This window comes from Carassius auratus, unplaced genomic scaffold (genome assembly GCF_003368295.1).
Source record: "Carassius auratus strain Wakin unplaced genomic scaffold, ASM336829v1 scaf_tig00217275, whole genome shotgun sequence".
NCBI lineage: Eukaryota > Metazoa > Chordata > Actinopteri > Cypriniformes > Cyprinidae > Carassius > Carassius auratus.
The window spans coordinates 47856-68262 of record NW_020528978.1 but is presented as its reverse complement, the minus strand read 5'-3'; the positions used below and the strand labels follow the sequence as shown (position 1 = coordinate 68262).

The 20407-nt window shown below is 35.5% G+C and overlaps 1 protein-coding gene across 1 annotated transcript in view; it reads left to right on the top strand.

Moving 5' to 3' along the window:
- Positions 1 to 2654: 2654 nt before the first annotated feature.
- LOC113100471 (protein turtle homolog B-like) overlaps positions 2655 to 20407 on the top strand; it is a gene marked incomplete at its 5' end in the record, with an annotated part of 58223 nt that continues 40470 nt past the window's right edge. Inside the window, 3 exons of the mRNA XM_026265204.1 lie at positions 2655 to 2801; positions 13132 to 13283; positions 20168 to 20285. Of these exons, the coding sequence (XP_026120989.1) occupies positions 2655 to 2801; positions 13132 to 13283; positions 20168 to 20285 (417 nt within the window). The remainder of the gene's footprint in view (positions 2802 to 13131; positions 13284 to 20167; positions 20286 to 20407) is intronic.

Here is a 20407-nt window from a genome sequence, read left to right as displayed (position 1 = left end):
GTCATTTTTAATATAACTCTGATTGTATTCATTTGAAAGAAGAAAATCATATACACCTAGGATGACTTGAGGGTGAGTAAATCATAACATCTTTGTTTGTTTGGCAGTAATATGAACATACTGTTCTATTTCTATCATTCCACACAGGAACACAAGTTGAACATGTCTTTTTGTTCCGCTGAGGCAGGATCCATAATGTCCATAGATGGCCTTGTGACCTGTATATACATGAGGTCTCATTCAGCAGTGTATTTCCTCTGACCTCTGGCCTTATACTGGCCACTGCCTCCTCCCGATTAATGGCTCTACTCTGCACATCTACAGTAGCTCTGTGTCTTAGTGTGTGAGACCCCTGCTGTAATAGTGACTGGCGTGCGTCCAGCATAACTCAGGCATAGATATCAAATGCCACCACAAAAAGCCTGCTTGTCACCAAATGACGCCATATGAATCCCATGTATTGGGTTTTTGTGTAACCATGAGATTGAGAGATGATAAAGCGTCCACATATCTGAGATACACTGTATTATTCATTCATTCTAAGTAGAGCTGAAACAGTGATGCTTGAAAAGTTTTAGTCTCGTTTTCCCCAGAAACTGCACAGAAAAGGCCTGTGGTGTTGGAGGCAGGACTCTGGTTCCCATCATGCATCAAAGCATGTCTGAATTATTTTAATTACAGCTTTACAGCAAAACCCTTACTATTTAAATTCAAATGTATAAAATAATTTTTATTTTATTTATATACTATTATTTTATTTATTATTATATTTAATTTTTTATTCATATATTATTTTTCATTTTCTTTTTAATTTATGTTCAAGTCCTAATATTTTGTTATGTGCTTTTGTCAAATTTTTATATACACATACACACACACACACACACACACACACACACATATATATATATATATATATATATCAAAGTGGTAGAGCAAGGTTGTGGGTTCGATTCCCAGGGAACACATGTTAGGTAAAAACTGTTAGCCTGAATGCAGTGTAGGTCGCGTCCTGCTAAATGCATAAATTTAATTTATATATATATATTTTTTTAGCTCAGTTTTTTATATTTTAATTATTCAACTTAAATGTACTGTATATATTTCAAATGTTTCTAAGTCTTGTTGTATTTTTTATTTAGCTTTATTTCAGTGAACAAAAAATGATTTTTTAAAAGTGTTAGTTTTAGTGAACAATAATAACACTGCATAATGTACACACCCTCGTCTCAGTCCAACCCTTTTTTTCTTCCTTTTTTTCTTTTGACCATTTGAAGGTCAGTGGTGCGAAATTCTTCAAAGTTCTCCAAAAAAGTCTGCCTCTGTCTTCTGCATACAGGTTTGAACTGTGCCTCTAACTTAATGAGTGAGAGGGAGAAAGTACAGAGAAAAAAATGAAAAGAATATGAATGTAGGATTAGGCGGTTTCATGCTTCCATACTGTATTGACCTCCATTATGTCACTTCCTGAGGACTATCTTTTAACTTACATCGCATGTCAATGTTGTTTCTCTAGCTCCCATCAACACTCTCTCACAGGTGTAAAAATAGGCCAGGCGTTTGACCGCTCTCGTTTCACTTCTACTATTATTTTATTTTTGTATGCTGTGGTACCATAACAAATTATTTTCAGACTGTCTATTGGTGGTGGTACTGCCTTTTTTTGTATTGAAAAAAAGAGTTTTGAGGACAAACACAGGCCTTGCAATCCCTCTGCCTGTGCTGATATTGTTTCCTGCCATCTGTCATCACTGTTGGCAGAATATAGAGAAAAAAGGCATAAATCCCCATTTCTGCTTGATCCTTGGAGAGAGCTAGCTAGCTATATCATAGTGCCATGATGGATTTGCCCATGACTGGCACCAGAGACATCATGCTCATTTCAAAGTGATGGGGCACGCGCCCCCTCAGATTTTTGAGCTAAGTGGATTTTAAATGCAGCATCCAAAAGACAAAACATAGCCGATCAATATTTTTCTATATTTAATACAACCACACCAGCATGATTAGAGCGTTCAGTGCATCATATCATCAGCTGCTAAATACAAATCTGTGTTTGCTGGCTGGCGCTGAGTCAGAAACAGATGTTTTTTTCAGCACTGTGCATTAACCAATCACTCACGATGCTGCTGAGCTTATGAATGCAATGACCAATCAGAGGTGCTCAGATGAGTAATCGCTAAAATGCCTGTGTTTTTTTCACTTTATCGCTTAAATATAAACTCAGTCATATTAAAAATACTGTATGTTATGGCATGACACCACACCCATATCTGTTAACAGACAGGTTTTTATGCATAGTTAATAGATTACATTAGGTTACTTTGGCATAATCTAGAAAGGTCAGAATTAAGATATTTCACCATAAATAAATAAATAAATAAATAAATAGATAAATCAGAAAGTTGTAGCATTTATTAAAAGACCGTTGTTGTTGATGTTGTTTATATATATATAAGTATACAGATAATTTTTAAATAAAATTAATTGAGATTGAAATAAATGTTTTAATTATCTGTTCATTATCATTTTATATGTAATTTGGAATGAAAACAGAGTAATATTTGTGTTTCAAACTGATTTATTTAAACAATTTACTTTTGGATACCATTAGAACATCTCTTACATATTTTGTGCTTCTCTGAACTCCACAGGCCGAGCCAGCCTGCATGGCAAGTCATCTCTACGTATTGAGAGGGTTCGCTCAGAAGACCAGGGCTGGTACGAGTGCAAGGTCCTGATGCTGGAGCAGCAGTACCACACCTTTCACAACGGCAGCTGGGTGCACCTCACAGTCAATGGTGAGTCTTTGACCTGAGATCAGTTTTTCTCTTATGTCACTTTCAGCTTTTGTTTTTAGGCTGAGGAAGGTGAGCCTGGATCAGGCTGAGAATGTCAGGTTCTTCTCAGAACATGTTGTTGTCAGTTTATAGTTTACAGTTTATATTCTTAAATAAGGTTGTCCTAACCAGCTGTAATTCAGTCTGTCTTGTTTGACTATTTGATTTTACTTTCTGTGGCACAGCCCTAATGATGATGTAGTTTGGGGAAATTAAGTCTCTAATGTTCACCAAAGTTGCATTTATTTAATCGAAAATACTGGAATTGTGAAAATTGTGAAATATTTTGAATAATTTATGATAACTGATTTCTATTTGAATATTATTTAAGATGTAATTTATTTCCGTGAGGCCAAAGCTGAATTTTCAGCATCATTACTCCAGTCTTCAGTGTCACATGATCCATCAGAAATCATTCTAATATACTGATTTGGTGCTCATCAAGCTTTTCTTATTATTATCAATGTTAAAAGTGGTTGTGCTGCTTGATATTTTTGAGCAAACATGATACAGTTTTTTTTAACTTTTACTACACATTTATTAAAAGCTATTGCTGAATAAAAGTATAGTAATCATGATTTCTTAAAAATATGACAATTATTTCTTTAAAAAAAAACTTTTGAATGGTAACTCGTCAATGCACTTTTCTGATTGGCTGCTGCATCGTGCCTGGTTACGCCACTGTGTCAGTCTTCCTGTTGAATGCATCATGTCACTGTGGCTTCCAGATTCCGTTGCCTAGGTAGCAGACACCCAATCCCCAAACTGGTTACAGCACATTAACTCTAGCTCATTGCTGTGTGATATATGTTCAGCCTCTTCTAATACACAACAGCTGTGAATCAGCTCACCCTTCCAAATGCACAGCTCTGCAGTTACACACTGTGTTGTAATCCTGGGCATCTTTTTATTTGACTCCCAAGTTTTTGGAGGATGAAAGGGCGCCCCTCCTTCCTCATGCCTGCTGCAACATCGCTCTGTGACATTGTGGATGCTTGTATCCATTTGTGTTGTTGCTAGTCTTAAATCCAGCAGGTCAGCACACAAGTTGGAGTGTTGACAGGCCAGTTTATCAGCCGCGTGTAGATGAGATGTGTGTGTGACTGTGTGCCTTGCGGCTCTGTGTGACTAACACACTAATATCAGCAGTGTGTCTTTTATGAGAGCACAGCCAATCTGTCTAGCGCTGAGGAAAGCAGCACAGGATTCAGAACCCACAATAAGAACTCCACCGATCTCTTTCACACAGTTTGATCAGAGACTAAACTGTACTTTAGGGTGTACTGTAATATGTTTGCTTCTCATCTGTGTCACAGGCAGGTCTTCGCCCCTCATTAGTGATTCCCGCTCTCTCTGAGGTGTTTTCTGCAGGCTTTTGTGCAAAAAAAAAACATTTGCATATCTTTATGAATATATGCATGGGGCCGGCTGATAAAGTGCTTTCTGAAGGTTATTGTGTGGAGTGCTGGTGTGTTTGAGGCCATTTAAGGGGTGGTTAGCACGGCTCTCAGGAAAGTAATTAGCTCCATGTTAGCTGCTTTCGCTACATTCCTCAGAGCTGTTGTTTTACAGTTCTTGTGATATTTCGCAAACACAAATTTGCACTTGTGTCCCTCGAGGTGTGAGGCACATGTCAAAAGTGATAAGCAGGGGGAGAGGAAGTGATGTAATCAGTGCAGCAAGGTGGAGCAAACATATGGTTGATTGTTGAAGAGAGACATTGGATTGCACTCTTTGATCTGTGTGTTTAAAACAGAAACTCAACCAAAAATGAAAATCCATGTACTCGGCCCCTTGTTGTTCCAAACCTGTATCACTTCATCATGTTTCTGCTGTGAAACACACTCTTTCTTTCTTTCTTTCTTTTCTTTTTCTTTTTCTTTCTTTCTTTCTTTCTTTCTTTCTTTCTTCTTTCTTTCTTTCTTTCTATTAGACAGGTGAATGAATGAATAATGTCCAGAGCAGCACTAGATATCTTCTGCTTTCTCTGTGATCTTAGAGTAGATTTATATTCCGCTGCTGGGTAGCCCTAATCCTTTGGATTTCAGATTAAATTTCTTGCAAAATTGGAGATGGGAAACACAAAACTCTCACTGAAATCAAAACCTTGTGGTGACTTAATGAAGTTAACTTGACTCTTTAAGCTAGGAGGTCATGTCCTGGCCACAAGGTAAGAGGTTGGTTTGTTGAAGCATCTCGTCTTTTTAATACTCAAATCCCCGTGGCATGGTCAGAGAAGAGAGCAGAGCAGTTAAATCTATTCCAAACTGACTGTGAGCTAAGACTAATCCCATGGGATTTAATGGGATACCCGCATGAGGAGAGAACGTCTGTTGCTTAGTCTCAGGGCAGTCCAAAAATCGTACAGCATTTTCACTCTCATGCTGTGACATTGCTTGATTTCTGGTGGCAGTTCACTTGCTGTGAATACAATCAAGCCAAAAGGTCTCCAGATTCACCTTACTGTATAAAGTTTGAACATTTTAAGGAATAACTTTCTTTTAAGTTCTTCATCATATTTTGTAGAATCATTTATTTAAATGTACACATATTGTCTTAATATAAAGCTTCATTCATTATAATGTAATAAATTAATCTGAACCATTTTTGACTCTTAGTTAATTTTAAATGATTTTAAGATGTGACCATACTGTATGAATGTATTTAGTTGTTTGCTTGTTTTAAATGTACAGTTATTGACTCTTTTGATATGAGGTTGTTAAAAACGGCATGCCACAGTAATTATAAACAAGTGTCTGTTTAAAAAGTTTTAAATTAAATAGGGAATGTCAACATTCCAGAAGATAAAGGCTAATAAACCACCTTAATGGTTTATATTTATAATAATAATAACCATATTTTTAAATGTTTCAAAAACGCAAAGCAAAAGGATACAAGAATAGTGATGTTACTCTTACTCTTATGTTTAACCATGAATGATGAAGTAATTGTCATTTTAAACAGGTGCTAATTACCTGCTATACATTTTATGTTTAATTAAGAGCGTGCATTGTTGGTTTAGAGACTTGTGACTTAAAAGTCTCATTTACCTCGAGCAGGTGAATTCATCCAAAAGCATAGAAGTGAGAGTTCAAAAAGCACTGTTATATATAAATCGGCTTAGATGAACTGCAATTTTGATAATGCCATTACAAATCTTCTTTTCCACAAAGCTTGTTAAGCAAATGAAGTTGTGACCTCTTTGCATAGAGCACAAGCCCTGGTAAAGCCACAGAGACAAACGAGCACAACAGGCTTTCTATAGAGCTTCATTGATCTTCAGGGTGAAGCGTGGCTGTTTGGATGATACTGTTGCTTATGCTGTTATTCTAATTGGCTCATTATCAGGTCTGTGATGAATCAAACTGACCTTACAGCAGAGTCTACAGAGTTGAGTTAAGGAGCTGTCCGTGGTGCTGATGGTTGTGAACAGGGGAGCTGTCCATGGTCCTGATGGTCTCACAATCTCATATGGGTGCTAAATGCCATATGAGGCCATATGCTTCAGAAACACTCCAGATGGCATCATGGCATGAGATAAAGTCTTTTAAACGATAGCACAAGGGTAGGCACAGAATTCTAGAACTGGCATAATTGATATTTGCAGCTCTGATTGTGACAGAATTTTGACCAGCAGCATGTTTGTTGGTTTGTTAATGGGAATGGAAAGTGTGAGTTTATCTACAGGCACCAGACAGGCCTGTTTGTTCAGTTTTAGTTGAGGGATGGCCTTTGGTGTGTTGTCACTGGGTCTAAATGAAGCTGACAGCAGGCCAGCCCCTCGGGTACCATAGTGGTAAGAGTGATGTCATTGTGCACTACTCTTACTAATAATGACTTATAGCCCTTATTCCAGTCTGTTCACTCGTTTCATTGACAAATGTGTTGCATGTTTGTGAGAGGATGTTTGATGTTCAACCCTTTTTTATTGAAGCTCTGATTTTTAAGCTATTGATAATTTTACTAATTAAAAAGGGAACAACTGCTACAGGATTTACACAGAATGGTGGTTTTACTTCAAGACCCAGGTTTTACATTGGAGATCAAGTTGTTTGTTAGATTATTTTGATGGTTTCATGCTCATAGCAATGTTGTTTTTGTCAACTAAAATTTGTTCATTAATTTAAATAAAGCTGAAATTAAATTAAACTAAATATTAGATGAAACACTTGAATAAGACAAATAAATGAAAATAAGGGTTGTCTTAGCACCTATCTGAAATAAAATAAGATTACTAAATTACTAAAATGAAAAATGAAAAATAAATGTAAGCTTAATATAACTATTAATAAACGAATAAAAAGTCAAGCAAATAACAAAATTACTAAAACTTTTTATTAAAATGAAAACTGAAATAAACGTATTTAAGCATCATGGCATGGTAGTGTGTAAAAAAAATATAGATTCATTTTGGGATTTGGGGAAGATTACATTTAATAGTATTTAATAGTAATTATTAGTATTTTTTAAAGATTACCTTTTAAATGAAAGTTAGATGATGGCAGATATAATTTTAATGTTTAAAAAATAGGGGAAATGAGCATGGAAACCCAGTACAGATTAATTGAAAAAATACCAGCTGGTAATCAATGTAGTCCCAATATATTGTGTCCCCCAGCTCTTTTTCATACTGTCTATGTTGAATTACATAATTAGTACTTTTTTTTTTTTTTTTTAGCTTTTTGGATCATCTTCCAGATCTCCATCATTGTGAGATAAAGAGGATTTGTACATTATGATTAGTGTTTCAGAATAGTGGTCTGGGGGCTGGTTCTGGCTTTTATGTTTGTGCTTAATTAGCTTTCTGTATCACTTCATCTCCCTTTAAACTCCTTACCGGCTCCATTTTGCTGATTTCTTTCATGTTGTAGCAGGTTTCATAGTTGCACCATCTTTACATAAAACACAATATGAACTGAGTGAAATTTGTCCCTGCGGTTTGGATTAAAAATTGTTATCTCAGTCTTGCTTCTTTGTTAGTGTACTGTGATATGAGCAAGATTTTATATATTTTCTTTAATAAATCGCCCTGCACCATATTATCCACTTGATAAATTTTACTCTACTGAAAACCTGAATAAATAAAGACAATCCGGAATGAAGTTCACAGCTGGAGCAGTTTATGCAATCTGTTCTTACTAGCCTTGTCTTTATGAAAGTGTCTGCGAAGCTACTTTGAAACACACACTCACAAGTTAATAGAAAATTGATGTACATAACGGAGTAGAACAGTGATGACAAGCAGTATTTAACTTAAAGAAATCATTTTTGCTGAAAACCAAATTTCAGGCCATCCAAAGTGTAGATGTGTAGCCATATGTAGTGTAGATATGAGTCCATAATAATGCTAGTTATATCTAGTTAAAAAAGCCTCATCTCACATCAAAGTCTTCATTTGTGCATATTTCTCTCCTGATTCAGGGGAGACTACCTTTTTGCTGGAGAAAGCAGTATCATGCATAGAGGACCCTTATTTAAGCCAGAAACAATGTTTGAAGTTAGAAACATCTTAAGAATGGCAAATTTTTACTTCACAAGTTGTTAATTGATAGACTGTTGTGTGGATTACTTGTGGTGCATTTATAAAATGTTTGAACTCTCATTCTGATGCTCACATTCACAGCGGAGGATCCACTAGTGAATGATGTAATGGTCAATTTGTCAAAATTCTGATGAAGAAACGATCTCGTATACTACTTGTATGGTCTGAGGATACATACATTTTCATTTCTGTGTGAACTATTCTTTTATCATAATACTTTATCTGAACAGTGAATCGTTTACTGCAGTGAAAAAACTGATTCACTAAAATGAATCAGACTTATCACACCTATATGCATATGTGAGAACATAACACAGCCACTTCTTGTAGCAGTGAGGTTAACTACTCTTGCGTTTTTCATGGAAGGAAGTAACAGAGAGAGAGAAACATGAAGTGAGGGTCAGTTCTCATTCTGGGCTAATTGAATCAGTGCTTGTTTCAGCAGGGACAGTGGAGTTGGTTTGGAGAAAAAGCAGTGATGCTCTGTACTTTGTATCTTTTTGGGTTCTGTTGAAATGCCCATCATCCACCAGGCTTTCAGTTTCCCCTGTCAGCCTCTGGTGAGGTTCCAGTCTTCTCTGTATGTGTCGCTCACATTTAATTTGTGTTTGACCAAGAGTCAATAGATAGATAGATAGATAGATAGATAGACTGTAACAAATTACTGCACGGTAATGGCTGTGGTTTTAACGGTAAAGAACTGTGAAAATGCTAAAATGCTAGGGAAAAAACGTAAACTTACGTTCCCAGAATTCTCTGCGTTGCATTTCAAATCTTGTTTGAATTTGATGTTTTTTCTTTGAAATAACTATGTTTCTTCTTAATTTTTTCTCATCTGTTATGTTTATTAGAGTTGTATGTTACATATAATGTTGTTAAATTAATGTTTATTGCATATTTCAGTTTAATGAGTCTCACCATGATGGTGTTTAGTGCTTGTGTGAATGACACCGTGCACCTTCTATGTATCTCATTCTTTAAAAGCTGCTTGTGATGGGCTTTGTTTTATCTCATTACTTTCTCATCACCACCTGTGTAATACAAAGGTACCAAACGATTTCAATTCTTCAGTAACTTGGTATATTACTATTATAACAGTTAAATTATGGTATTAAACTTTAAATTTAAGGTAATACCATTAAACCTAAAATAGTGTTACTGTATTTTTTACAGTACAATTCTGGCAACCACAGCTGGCTTTTTTTTTTTACCATATATTTTATGGAATATTTTTTACAGTGTATATAGATACAGACAGACAGACAGACAGAGGAAGATGAGCAGGATGAAGATATTCATTTGGGACTAGCTCCACGCAGCCCTCTTTCCTTGCTTCTCCTGCCAATTGGTTCAATGCGTGTGTTGTTATCGTGTGTATGCACTAAAACATCTTCCTGTGTGGCCGGTGTAACCACAGAGCCTTATTATAGCTGAATTCTTCTCACAATCTGTTCCTGTGATAAGAGCTTGTGATTTTATCACTGGCTGCCGGCTGACACACACTCATTGCATAAGAGATGATGTCATCTTGCCTCAGAAATATCAGAGGGATTATTATGTAGTTCCAAAGACAAAATGTGTTTGTGTTTTTCTTTTTTTCGTGAAGGTGTGTGTGAGTACGCACAGAGGGTGAGCAGGTGATCGTTTGGCAAATTCAACAACTCTATTCCAGGACTCTCACTGTTTGCCTGTGTGTTAGCTGAAATAATAAAAGGACATAATTATGAACACACAGACCTCCTGCTGTAATGGGGTTGAGTTAGAGGCTCTTGTGTGCTTCAGTCATAGAAAAAATTGCTTCTGTTATGGCCACACAGCTAAAAACAACCTGTTGGAGGGCTCTCAAATCCAGCTTGACTGTGAACTGCTACATACTGGTTATGTTAATGCTATAGCTGGGTGATAACATGCAAAAAATTCAGCTTTTCAGCAGAAAAAAATATAGTAAGGGAATTTAAATAGAAAACAGTTATTACACAATAAGAAATAAGTGATTAATTTCTCAGTATTACTGTATATTTGATCAAATAAATGTAGCCTTGGTGACCCTAAACTTCTGAATGATAGTGTCACGTCTTATAATAATGCAAATTCATTGTTGAATCTCGTTTTGAAATCATTCATGGAAATGAACTGAATACCACTTCACACATTTTTTTTTACTACTAAAGTTAACTTGAAAACAAAATGTACAAAATGCTTTTTTTTTAATGCCAACATCAAAACAAAAAAATATTTCTGAAATGAAACCGACAACTTTCATAATTTCTTAAATTCCTGATTCATAAAAAGTTTTTTTCATTGTCTGTCCTTCTTCATTCACATACCTATGAGCTCCAGTATTTTAGGAACAAGTCATGATGGACAAATAAAAAACCATTTCAGTATTCACTAGGTCGCCTAATTTCATATTTACAGAATAGTAATCTTAAACCTGTTGGGTTATTTGCTAAATCACAGAGTAATATTTGGAACAAGGCATTTCAGTCTGGTGAGACATATTCTCAGTTATCTGGTGTTGGGCAGTTGCTCTCTCTCCATTTGGTGTGCTGTGGCAGGCCTTTAGCTAATGTCAAGTGGATTCGCCTGAATGTTAAGACACTAATGGGAATGTAGATTGAAAAGCAAAGGGAAACGTTGATGTCCATATCAATTAGCTGCTTTCAGTGACTATGAAACATGAAGACAATAACAGATTAGTTTTTTTATTTATTTTAGACCCACACAGCCTCCTCATTAGCCTATAGTGTGCCTGTGCTTTCTGCATTCATTAGTGTGTGAGTGTGTATATTTTTAATCAACATCACAGGTCAGCAGTGTGTGTAAGGCAGTAAACGGAGACTCGCAGCAGATGGAGGCATGTTTTGCGCAGATGTTTTAGCGGCTGGCCTCAGAAATGTTGCCTTCAGCACTCTGGTCATGTGCCATCAGATCTTGGGGGTTCCTTCAAAAAACTGAATGCGTTTAAGTTTTAATTAAGCACAATTAATCAGTGCTGAAAATTGAAAAACGAGGTATGAAAATTAGTATTATAATCAGACCAATCCAGAATAAGAAGGCTGAATCAAAGAAGTTTCTCAGACAGTCAGGTTTTACTGACATTTAGAGCCATGTAAAATAGATGCTTGGCTTGAGAAGGGTTCAGTCCAGCTCTCTGTAAGTGAAGAGATATCGCTGAACCCATATTTTCTTTGCTGCTGAAGAGCAAGATGTTCCAGTGATGTATGTGGTAATGTGTGACCCTCTTGTCAAAAGTACTGTCTCAAATATTTGAACACGATTTAAAATAATAAGAAAAGTTTCTTCCTAGTGTTCCTTTGTCATCCTCTGCTCAAGCGTCTACCATTGTGCCTCGAAATAATTGTGTAACCACCAAATTAATTTTAAGAGACGCAATAAACAAAATTGTGGAGACACAGTAAGAAATATGACCAATTATGCAACAAGTCACTAATAATTTGCTGGTTCTGAATAAAATATCACGCAGCACAACATAATTGCCCCTCGAGTGTTACAAAACTTAAACCCATTTCAAGTTATCACACACAGGAGATGCATTGAGCTGCACACTGAAACCATACAATCTCACAAAAAAGCATGTATGGTGCCACTTTATGATTGCTTTACTCCATTTTTATGGCTCATAGCCTGTTATATGAGCATTTTTTTTTTTACATATGCTGGTACACACGTGCATGTAGATGTAATTTATTGTAATATAATTTTTTTTAATTATGTGTTGTTCATATCAATTAGCTGCTTTCAGTGACTTAGAAACATGAAGACAGTCAGGGATGAGGCTGTATATATTCAATAATTTGTATAATAATAATAATAAAAACTATTTAAGTGGTTTTCCATTAAGTATATAAAAAATAAAAATACATGTATTGTGTATATATATATATATATATATATATATATATGTATGTATATATATATATATATGTGCGTGCGTATGTGTGTGTGTGTGTGTGACAATTTTAAAGGTGATTTTCTCAGTATTTAGATTTTTTTTTGGACCCTTAGATTCCAGATTTTAAAATATATATATAGTATATATTACCTACACACATTTATATATATATATATATATATATATATATATATATATATATATATATATATATATATATATATATATATATATATATATATATATATATATATATAAAATATTTATTTCCAGCAATGAATTTCAGTGTTGTGTATGATTTGTGTATTAAACAGTACAAAGAAATATTTAATGATTTATTTTTTGCTTTATGTATACATGCAAATAGTTATGTTACAATAAAAAAGATGTATGCAATTAAGTGTATTTATTATTTTAATAAAACTAATTTATACAAAGTTGTTTTGTGATGTAAATGTTAATTACATTAATTAATATCATTGTGTAGGGCTTAATGTTTAATAAATTTGCATTTATGTAGTTATATTTATTTATTTATTTAGAGTAATCATAACTGTTCTCTGTTCATCCACCATTAGCAGCAGAACCATTTCAAACATTTTATACATTGAAAAGCTAGCTAAACTGTGACGATGGCTTTCTGAACTCCTATGGCTCGATCCATTAGTGATGAGGCTTGCCTTGAGTCATACTTCAACAGGGTCTGTAAAAGACACGTAAATGATAGGCATAATATTGTTACGAATGAACGTGCCTTGATATCACCAGCCTAATTAATTTCAGTGAATAATAGAACAGACAGGGAATTTTTACATCCTTTCTCTGTGTCACAGCTCCCCCAACTTTCACGGACACGCCGCCGCAGTATGTGGAGGCCAAAGAGGGGGGCAGCATCACTCTAAGCTGCACGGCCTTCGGGAATCCCAAACCTTCAGTCAGCTGGCTCAGGGAGGGAGACCCCGTACAGGACAGCAGCAAGTATAAGGTGAGCAAACAGATAGATCATTTATGAATATTAACTGTGTTTGTCTCCCTGATGTCCCTAAAAAAAAACAGCAGTTATTTATTTTTCTCCCTGTATCTGGCCCTCTGTTATGATTGGCATGACATACTGTAGAGGTGTAGACTACTCTGGCCTTCATCGGGACAGTACATGTTGGTCAATACTAAATATGTCATATGCGGTGTTGCCCTGTTTCTTTAGAATTAATGATTTTGGGCTTGTTTTTTCCAGTGAGTTTTAAAGTGCTTATAAGTAAAATGTAAAAAAAATATATATATATTTCCAGAACTCAGTTGGGAGATATGTAAAGTAAATTACATTTATTAATTAATGCAAGACATTTTTCTGTGGAGTTTTTCATCATATATTTAATTTATGCTACAATAAATAATTATTTACATACATATTCATTCAACTATTTGTGGTGTGGAAAACCACTTATTTTGAGCCTGGTTTTTTTTCACTTATTATTTTAGTGGGATCTGGCAACAGTGGTCTTGTTTATTTAATGTGCTCATGGTTATGATGTCATTCGTATAGCGGTTTCTTAATGGTCATCTTTTGCAGATTAGTTTTTTCAGAGTTTGGAGTCAGTAAGATTTTTTTCATGTTTTTTTAGATCTCTTATACTCACCAAGGCTGCAATTATTGGATGAAAAATACTATAAAAAAATGTAATATACTTAATTATTGCTACTTTAAATAACTTTTTTTTATTTATTATTGTAACAGTATAAATTCTGTATAGGCACTTTTCAGAGTCCCAGAGCCTGTCCTCCAACAAAAAACGACCATATTGGTCATTTGTGCAAGCACCTTATTATGATCTATATTTTACGGTTTAAAGTTTAGCGCCCTCTAGCGAGTGTAAAAATAATGACAGTGTCGTGTTGGATCTGTCGTCATAAAATGACGTATAACATCATTACCAATCAAAATAGCATTTATTTAAATGGTACATGTGGACTTTTTACACTGATCTCACAGTAATTTGAAAACCCAAATTATAGCGTATATTAAAGAGTACAAAACACTGATATGAAAACGTCCTGTTTCCGACAGGTTCTCAATTGTAGTATACGCTCTGATGGGTCGTATTTCAGGGATTTGGATAATCGACCTATATGAGCGTATTGGTTGGAGGACTGGTTGGAAAATACAGTGGCCATCATTAGTGCATTTAATAATGCTATATTTTCCATCAAGCCATCATTAGATATTGTAGCCAATTTAGTACTTTAAAATCATGGTTCATGGTTCATCATCAAGCATTAGTAATGTGCCAGAGCCAAGGCTGGCCTCAAAAAAGCACACTGTCAGTCTAATACCTAATTGAGATAACAGGACAGCGAAGTTATATATGACAGACAGAGACTGTGTTCAGAATCCAGAGCTCTGACAGATGAAAAAATAATAGTGTTTGCACTATCGACTCCGGGAGAAGAAAACACTGTGCTATTATCACCTCACTTCCTCTCAGCTGGGACAGTGAGAGGATGTCTATTGAAGATGCTTTAGTGGTCCAGCACCCATGAGTGTCAGTGAAGTCATTGAGTCATCTCCAACTGTGTTTCAGATCTCTCTTTCAGTCAGTGAAACCATATCAATATATTCTAAACGTGTTAGAAGAGATGTGGATGTGTGCTATGGGTTTGTGAAGAGTAGTTAATATATAGTTTAAAAGCATGTAGACAAGTCATTTTTACTTAAATGAAAAATACTTGCCATGAGCTTTTTGGTATTTGTAAATTTTAAAGCATTTTTGTTTTTGCTTTGGTATTGAAAATCGTGATACACAGTACTAAACTTTAGTATGTGACAGACAGCCCTAGTGTTGTGGATCCTTAAGAGTTCCTATGATGTTCTGATTGATATCAAATACACGATTGGAGTTGTCACAGTGATAGCTTGGGATATTTGATGAACGTTAAAATGAGAGGTCAAATGCACTTTGACTTTGGCATTGTATCTTTATTTCTTCCTCTCATCCTCTGTCCGATTTACCATCGTCACGGCCCCAAATCCAGCCCTCCATGAGGTTATCAGTGGGCCACCAGCACAATTCATTTTCTGCTTCTGTGTCTAAACTGCCAACAAGTGACATGCAGAGAGAATGCCACAGCACTTAAAGTGCCTTTAAGGAAAACAATTGGAGTTTCCTGCTGTATGTTTTAAACTTCCTCTGTCAGATTGAAGAAATCAAGCAGCAGTGTTAACATGCTAATCGCACGGCCTGTAGGAAGAGCTAATTAATCCCCCTCAACCCTGTCATATTCCCTAATCATTTAGCACTAGCCCTCTGTCCATCTCAGTGCTGTAACTGTGCTCATTTTAACTATGTGTCGTAGAGGCGTCCCTTGGGCCTGGTGTGTTAACAGTGCTATGTAATAAGGAACAAAATAAACCATCCTAGTATTTCAATACTAGTGGAATTTCTCGACTTGAGTGACGTATTTTATATTTCATCAATTGAGCCGTCTGTGATATAAAACAGACTTTTAGATTTCCTTGTCAAGGACGGCGTATAAAAACACAAGCTCTTTTCTCACAAGCGATCCATTGATTGTGGCTCATCAAAACCGCGAAGCCAAACATACTGAACCTAACCATCAAACGCTTCCTGCATATAAACCATCTGCTCACTGAAGACTAAACACAGAGACTCTCACAGGAACGGAAGGCTCAGTTCTCTCCCTGAAAAGAGTTTGATTTACAAGAGCCCATAGAGAGATCTCCATCTCCTCACACACAGCAGAGAAATGACAGCCTGTCAGGGACCAGCTTTTCTCAGTGATTGAACACTTTTGAAGTAAGGTGAGATAACATCAGGAGAGGAACAACGGTATTCGTTGCTTGTTAATTTGAATGATGCCGAGCTCTTTGTTCGGTCAAAATAGAGCGTTGTTTTGACTGATTAGATCTCTAATGTTGTTTACAGAGGAAAGAGGACAGCTTCTGGTTACAATTGCTTAGCTTTTTTGCTGGATGTGTTTGAAGCATAATGATGTGGTAGGTTTGTACAGACTCACCTCTTGTAATTGTCTTTAAAAGAGGGGAATCCCCATCCTAAATCAGTGTTTCCTCACCTCATTTTGTCATATTACCTCCATAAAGTACATCAGAGCTGTCCCAAATTTTATTACTTTTTTTTTTTTAGCACACTTGGTTCCAGAAGTATCTTTCCTATAGAGATTCTTCAAAAGTCTTTGTGAAATAAGCCACGAACAAAACAATCTAGCGAGGTGAATAGAAGAATGTCCAAAACTTTAATTTGAAGCAGAAAATCTTTGAAAATCGGACAAAAAGACAAAGGTACAAGACTACACAGTGGTGCTCGAATACTGTACTGAATACTGTTTCTTAAAGTCATGAGTTTCAATTTACAACTTGTTTTACTTCCATAATGTGACATATTTCAGAGGTTGAACAAAGGAACATCACATTTTTTTCAAGTGACTCCTTCAAAGATATAGCTGTGGATTCATTTAGCCAATATCAGGGTTATTTATGAATGGAAGGTGGAATGGAGTCTTTGAATAATGCTAAATAATTTGTGTCAATCATAGTAATGTTTTTTATTTTTATTTATTCTGAAGTGGTGTTTACTAGACGTGTGTTGTTGTTGGGTCTGCCGTAGCCTGGCCGTGCATCTCCGTCTGTGTAATTAGTGTAATTATGAAGTCTGGGATACACAATGGAATCTCAAACTGTTGCCGTTTGTTGAGTAAATTTGCCATTGTACTTTCCCTAATGCTGCCTGATTGTAGACTGAATGCAAGTATGTTCAGCTTGTAAAAGCGACAGAGTGTGTATGTTCATGTCAAGGGGTCAAGGTTTGGCTGATTAGCATGGTCCTCTTAACTTCTGCTGGATAAATGTTTCCAAATAATAAATAAATAAATAAAAAGCACCTTTCTCCATTGGTGACCAAATGTAGCTGTGTATACAGATAAAATGTAAGTTGCTTTCACCAGTGTTATTTTAGCATTATTTATATACTATTACAGTATTTATTCATAAAAAAAACGTATTAATTTTAAATTAACTTTTATTTTTTATTTTTTCAGTTTTAATTTTAAATAATTTTTTTGTAATTGTTTATTCCCCCTGTATATTGTAGCCTAAATTTAATTTTATTTTAGTTGTAATAATCTTGGTACTTCAATTTTAAACTTAACTGTTTAAGTCATTTTCTAAGGCAACATTTCTCATTTTTACGTTTATCCATCTAATATTTATCTAATTTCTACTTTTATTTTATTCCAGCATTATTTCAAATATGGTTTTAGTTAACAATAACAACAGTGGCTCTCACCAGTGCACATTATTTGGGATTTTTCAAATCAAAAACCAAAGTTTAACATACAAAATAGAAATATTTCCCTCAAGGTCTGTTAGTCTTCTAAGGAGAAATTCACACATGCTTGATATCGCATGAACTGTAATGATGATGCTTGCTAGTAGGTCTTGCTATTACACCGTCTGATAGAATGCTGAATAATTAATCAGACAGCCCCTTCAGCGAAGGCTTTACTTTACTTTACCATGTCTCCACTCATCTGTCTCCTGAACCCTTCAGCTTCTTGACTTGTTCTAATGTTAATGCTAGAATTATTTATTTTTTAAATTTATTGTTATTTGGTATTATTGACACATGTGTGGTGTTATCACATTACCTATATTGCGCTAACAATTAAAGGTTATTTCAGTGCCAACTTAAATGATGTCAGCTGAGAAGAAAGTTATTTTGATGATAAATTACAAAGACAGACAATTTTTCCCTTTGCAATAACAGGCACTGATAAATCATGTATAGTAAGGATCAGCATCCTGCCCCTTACCTGCCCCTCTGCCACAAAACACACACTCTTGTACAGAGTAAATCAATTATTCAGATTATTCGAGCAGAAACACTCTCTCATAAATGTGGCCTTGTCCTGAAAAGATGACTGCGAAACCGATCCAGCAAGCTTGAAAAGAGCTTTAGAGTTCATAAAGACCCTATTAATGAATTACGACTTGCATGTTTTATATTATTTCAGAATAAAGACAAGTCACAGAGCAGGCTGGCCTAGTATTTTACTAAAAACAAAAGAAAACATCAGAATAATATATGGACTGGGATCATTTGTTGCACAAAAGGCTTAGCTCATGATTAATGATTAGTTTATCCTCAAATAATTTTAAAATCTTTAAAGAAAATCTTTAAAATTAATCAATTATTTGTGTATTATTATTATTATTACTACTACTACTACATAATTAAATAGAGCTAATAAATAAATAACAAATGTAGATGCTTCCTCTGAATTGGATGCATCCCAGCTATTTAATAAAGTAGTGGGGACAAAATTGGACATTACTTAAACTGTCCCCACTCTAAATGATGCTTTTGGATCCTAATTTCTAAAATGTTAAATAAAAACACTAAACCCCCCTCGGTCCACATGGCACAGCCTATGTATCCAAGAAAATCCAGAGCATAAACACAAGAACTACTTTGCAATTGATAAAATGCAAATAACCCTTGTGTGGGCACAGAAAGAGAGATGCATATTGATCTTGAAGTCTCTGTTGGGGTGGTCTGGTTTGTTTGATCTCTTCTATGCAGTCTCTGTCTCCGGTTCACAGCGATTTCACTGCAAAGCACTTGTGTTTATACTGTGTTTGAGACAATTTGTTTTGTCAAATTGAGAAGTGTTTTTTAAGCTTGTAAGAGTGGCCCCTGTCATGAGACATGTGTTAAATGTAAAGAAACATAGCTGTGGGTACTATGGCAGCAGGAAAAATGGATGTATTGTGGGATGCTGAGCATGGTTCCCCCATCACATCATTTCTACTGATCTATGTGTTCATATAAGAAAAAAGCTAAATCCGTCACAGAGATAAATTAGAAGTTGCTTAAGACTTAAGGCGCTACTGTTGACTTGAAGCAGATAGACTTTAAAAAACCCTCCTGAGCTGTTTAAAGAGCAAAAGGGAGATTTATATTGACTTATGAAAGATTGTTAAATCATGATTTATATATATATATTTTCAGAGAAACTCACTTTCCCTGAAACAAAGTCATTTTCTTTATCAGTATTTTTTTTTTGTCTTGTTTTCCAGTATATGCACTGAATCAAAATAAATAAAAAAAATAATAATAATTTAAACCCAAAAATGTAATTTTAAAAGGTGATTTATGTATTTTTTTTGAATGTGCTAATGCATAAAATACTGAAGCATAAAAATGTTTGCAGACATTTAGGAAACATGCAAAGTTGACACTTGTATCTCAGAAAAACAATGCTACAGCCAGTTATTCTACTTTGAAATGTGCGTTCTGTGTTGGAATGTCTGTTTTTGTTTTGGTTAGTGTGATTCAACCCACTGTCAATTTACCCAATAGTATTTTGACACCACGGGTTGCCAGTTGGTGGAAAACACAACGTATTGCAGCCATGAAAGCAACCCAACAAATTGGGTCAGAAATTGTGCATTTTACCCACCCTAAACAGCCTTGGCATGACCAGAGGCATAGAAACCAACTCTGAATCAACTTACAGTGTAAGGCTTGTCACACTCCATTTTCATTTACACTCATTCCTGTTGTGTGTTTTCAGTCTGGCAACTTGCATGGGCATTGAGTCAGAGGAGGAACAACGTTCTCCCATTTTTAATTTTATTTTGGACTGCAGTGCCCATTTTAACCTCTAGCAGTCAATATTATGTATATAGAAACACACAGTATATACACAAATATATACATACATACAGTGATGTGTGTGATTGCCGTCGCTTGTCAGTGGGATCATTTTCTTTATGTTAATGAGATTATTGAGAATATGTATCTCAGTAGATGATGCTGTGACGTCTCTCCACAGGTGAGTGATGGCAGCCTGACGATTGTTTCCATCAGCCGTGAGGACAGGGGAGCGTACACATGCCGAGCGTACAGCGAGCAGGGAGAGGCCGTCCATACCACACGCCTACTCGTCCAAGGTAGCACCATAACTGACCTAAACTGTTTCCTCATGGCACTATAGTTCGCTATGGATTGAATGACATCACTTTCATGCTGTGCGGTGTGTCTGAACAGTCCTCTATGTGTCTGTGTATGTGTG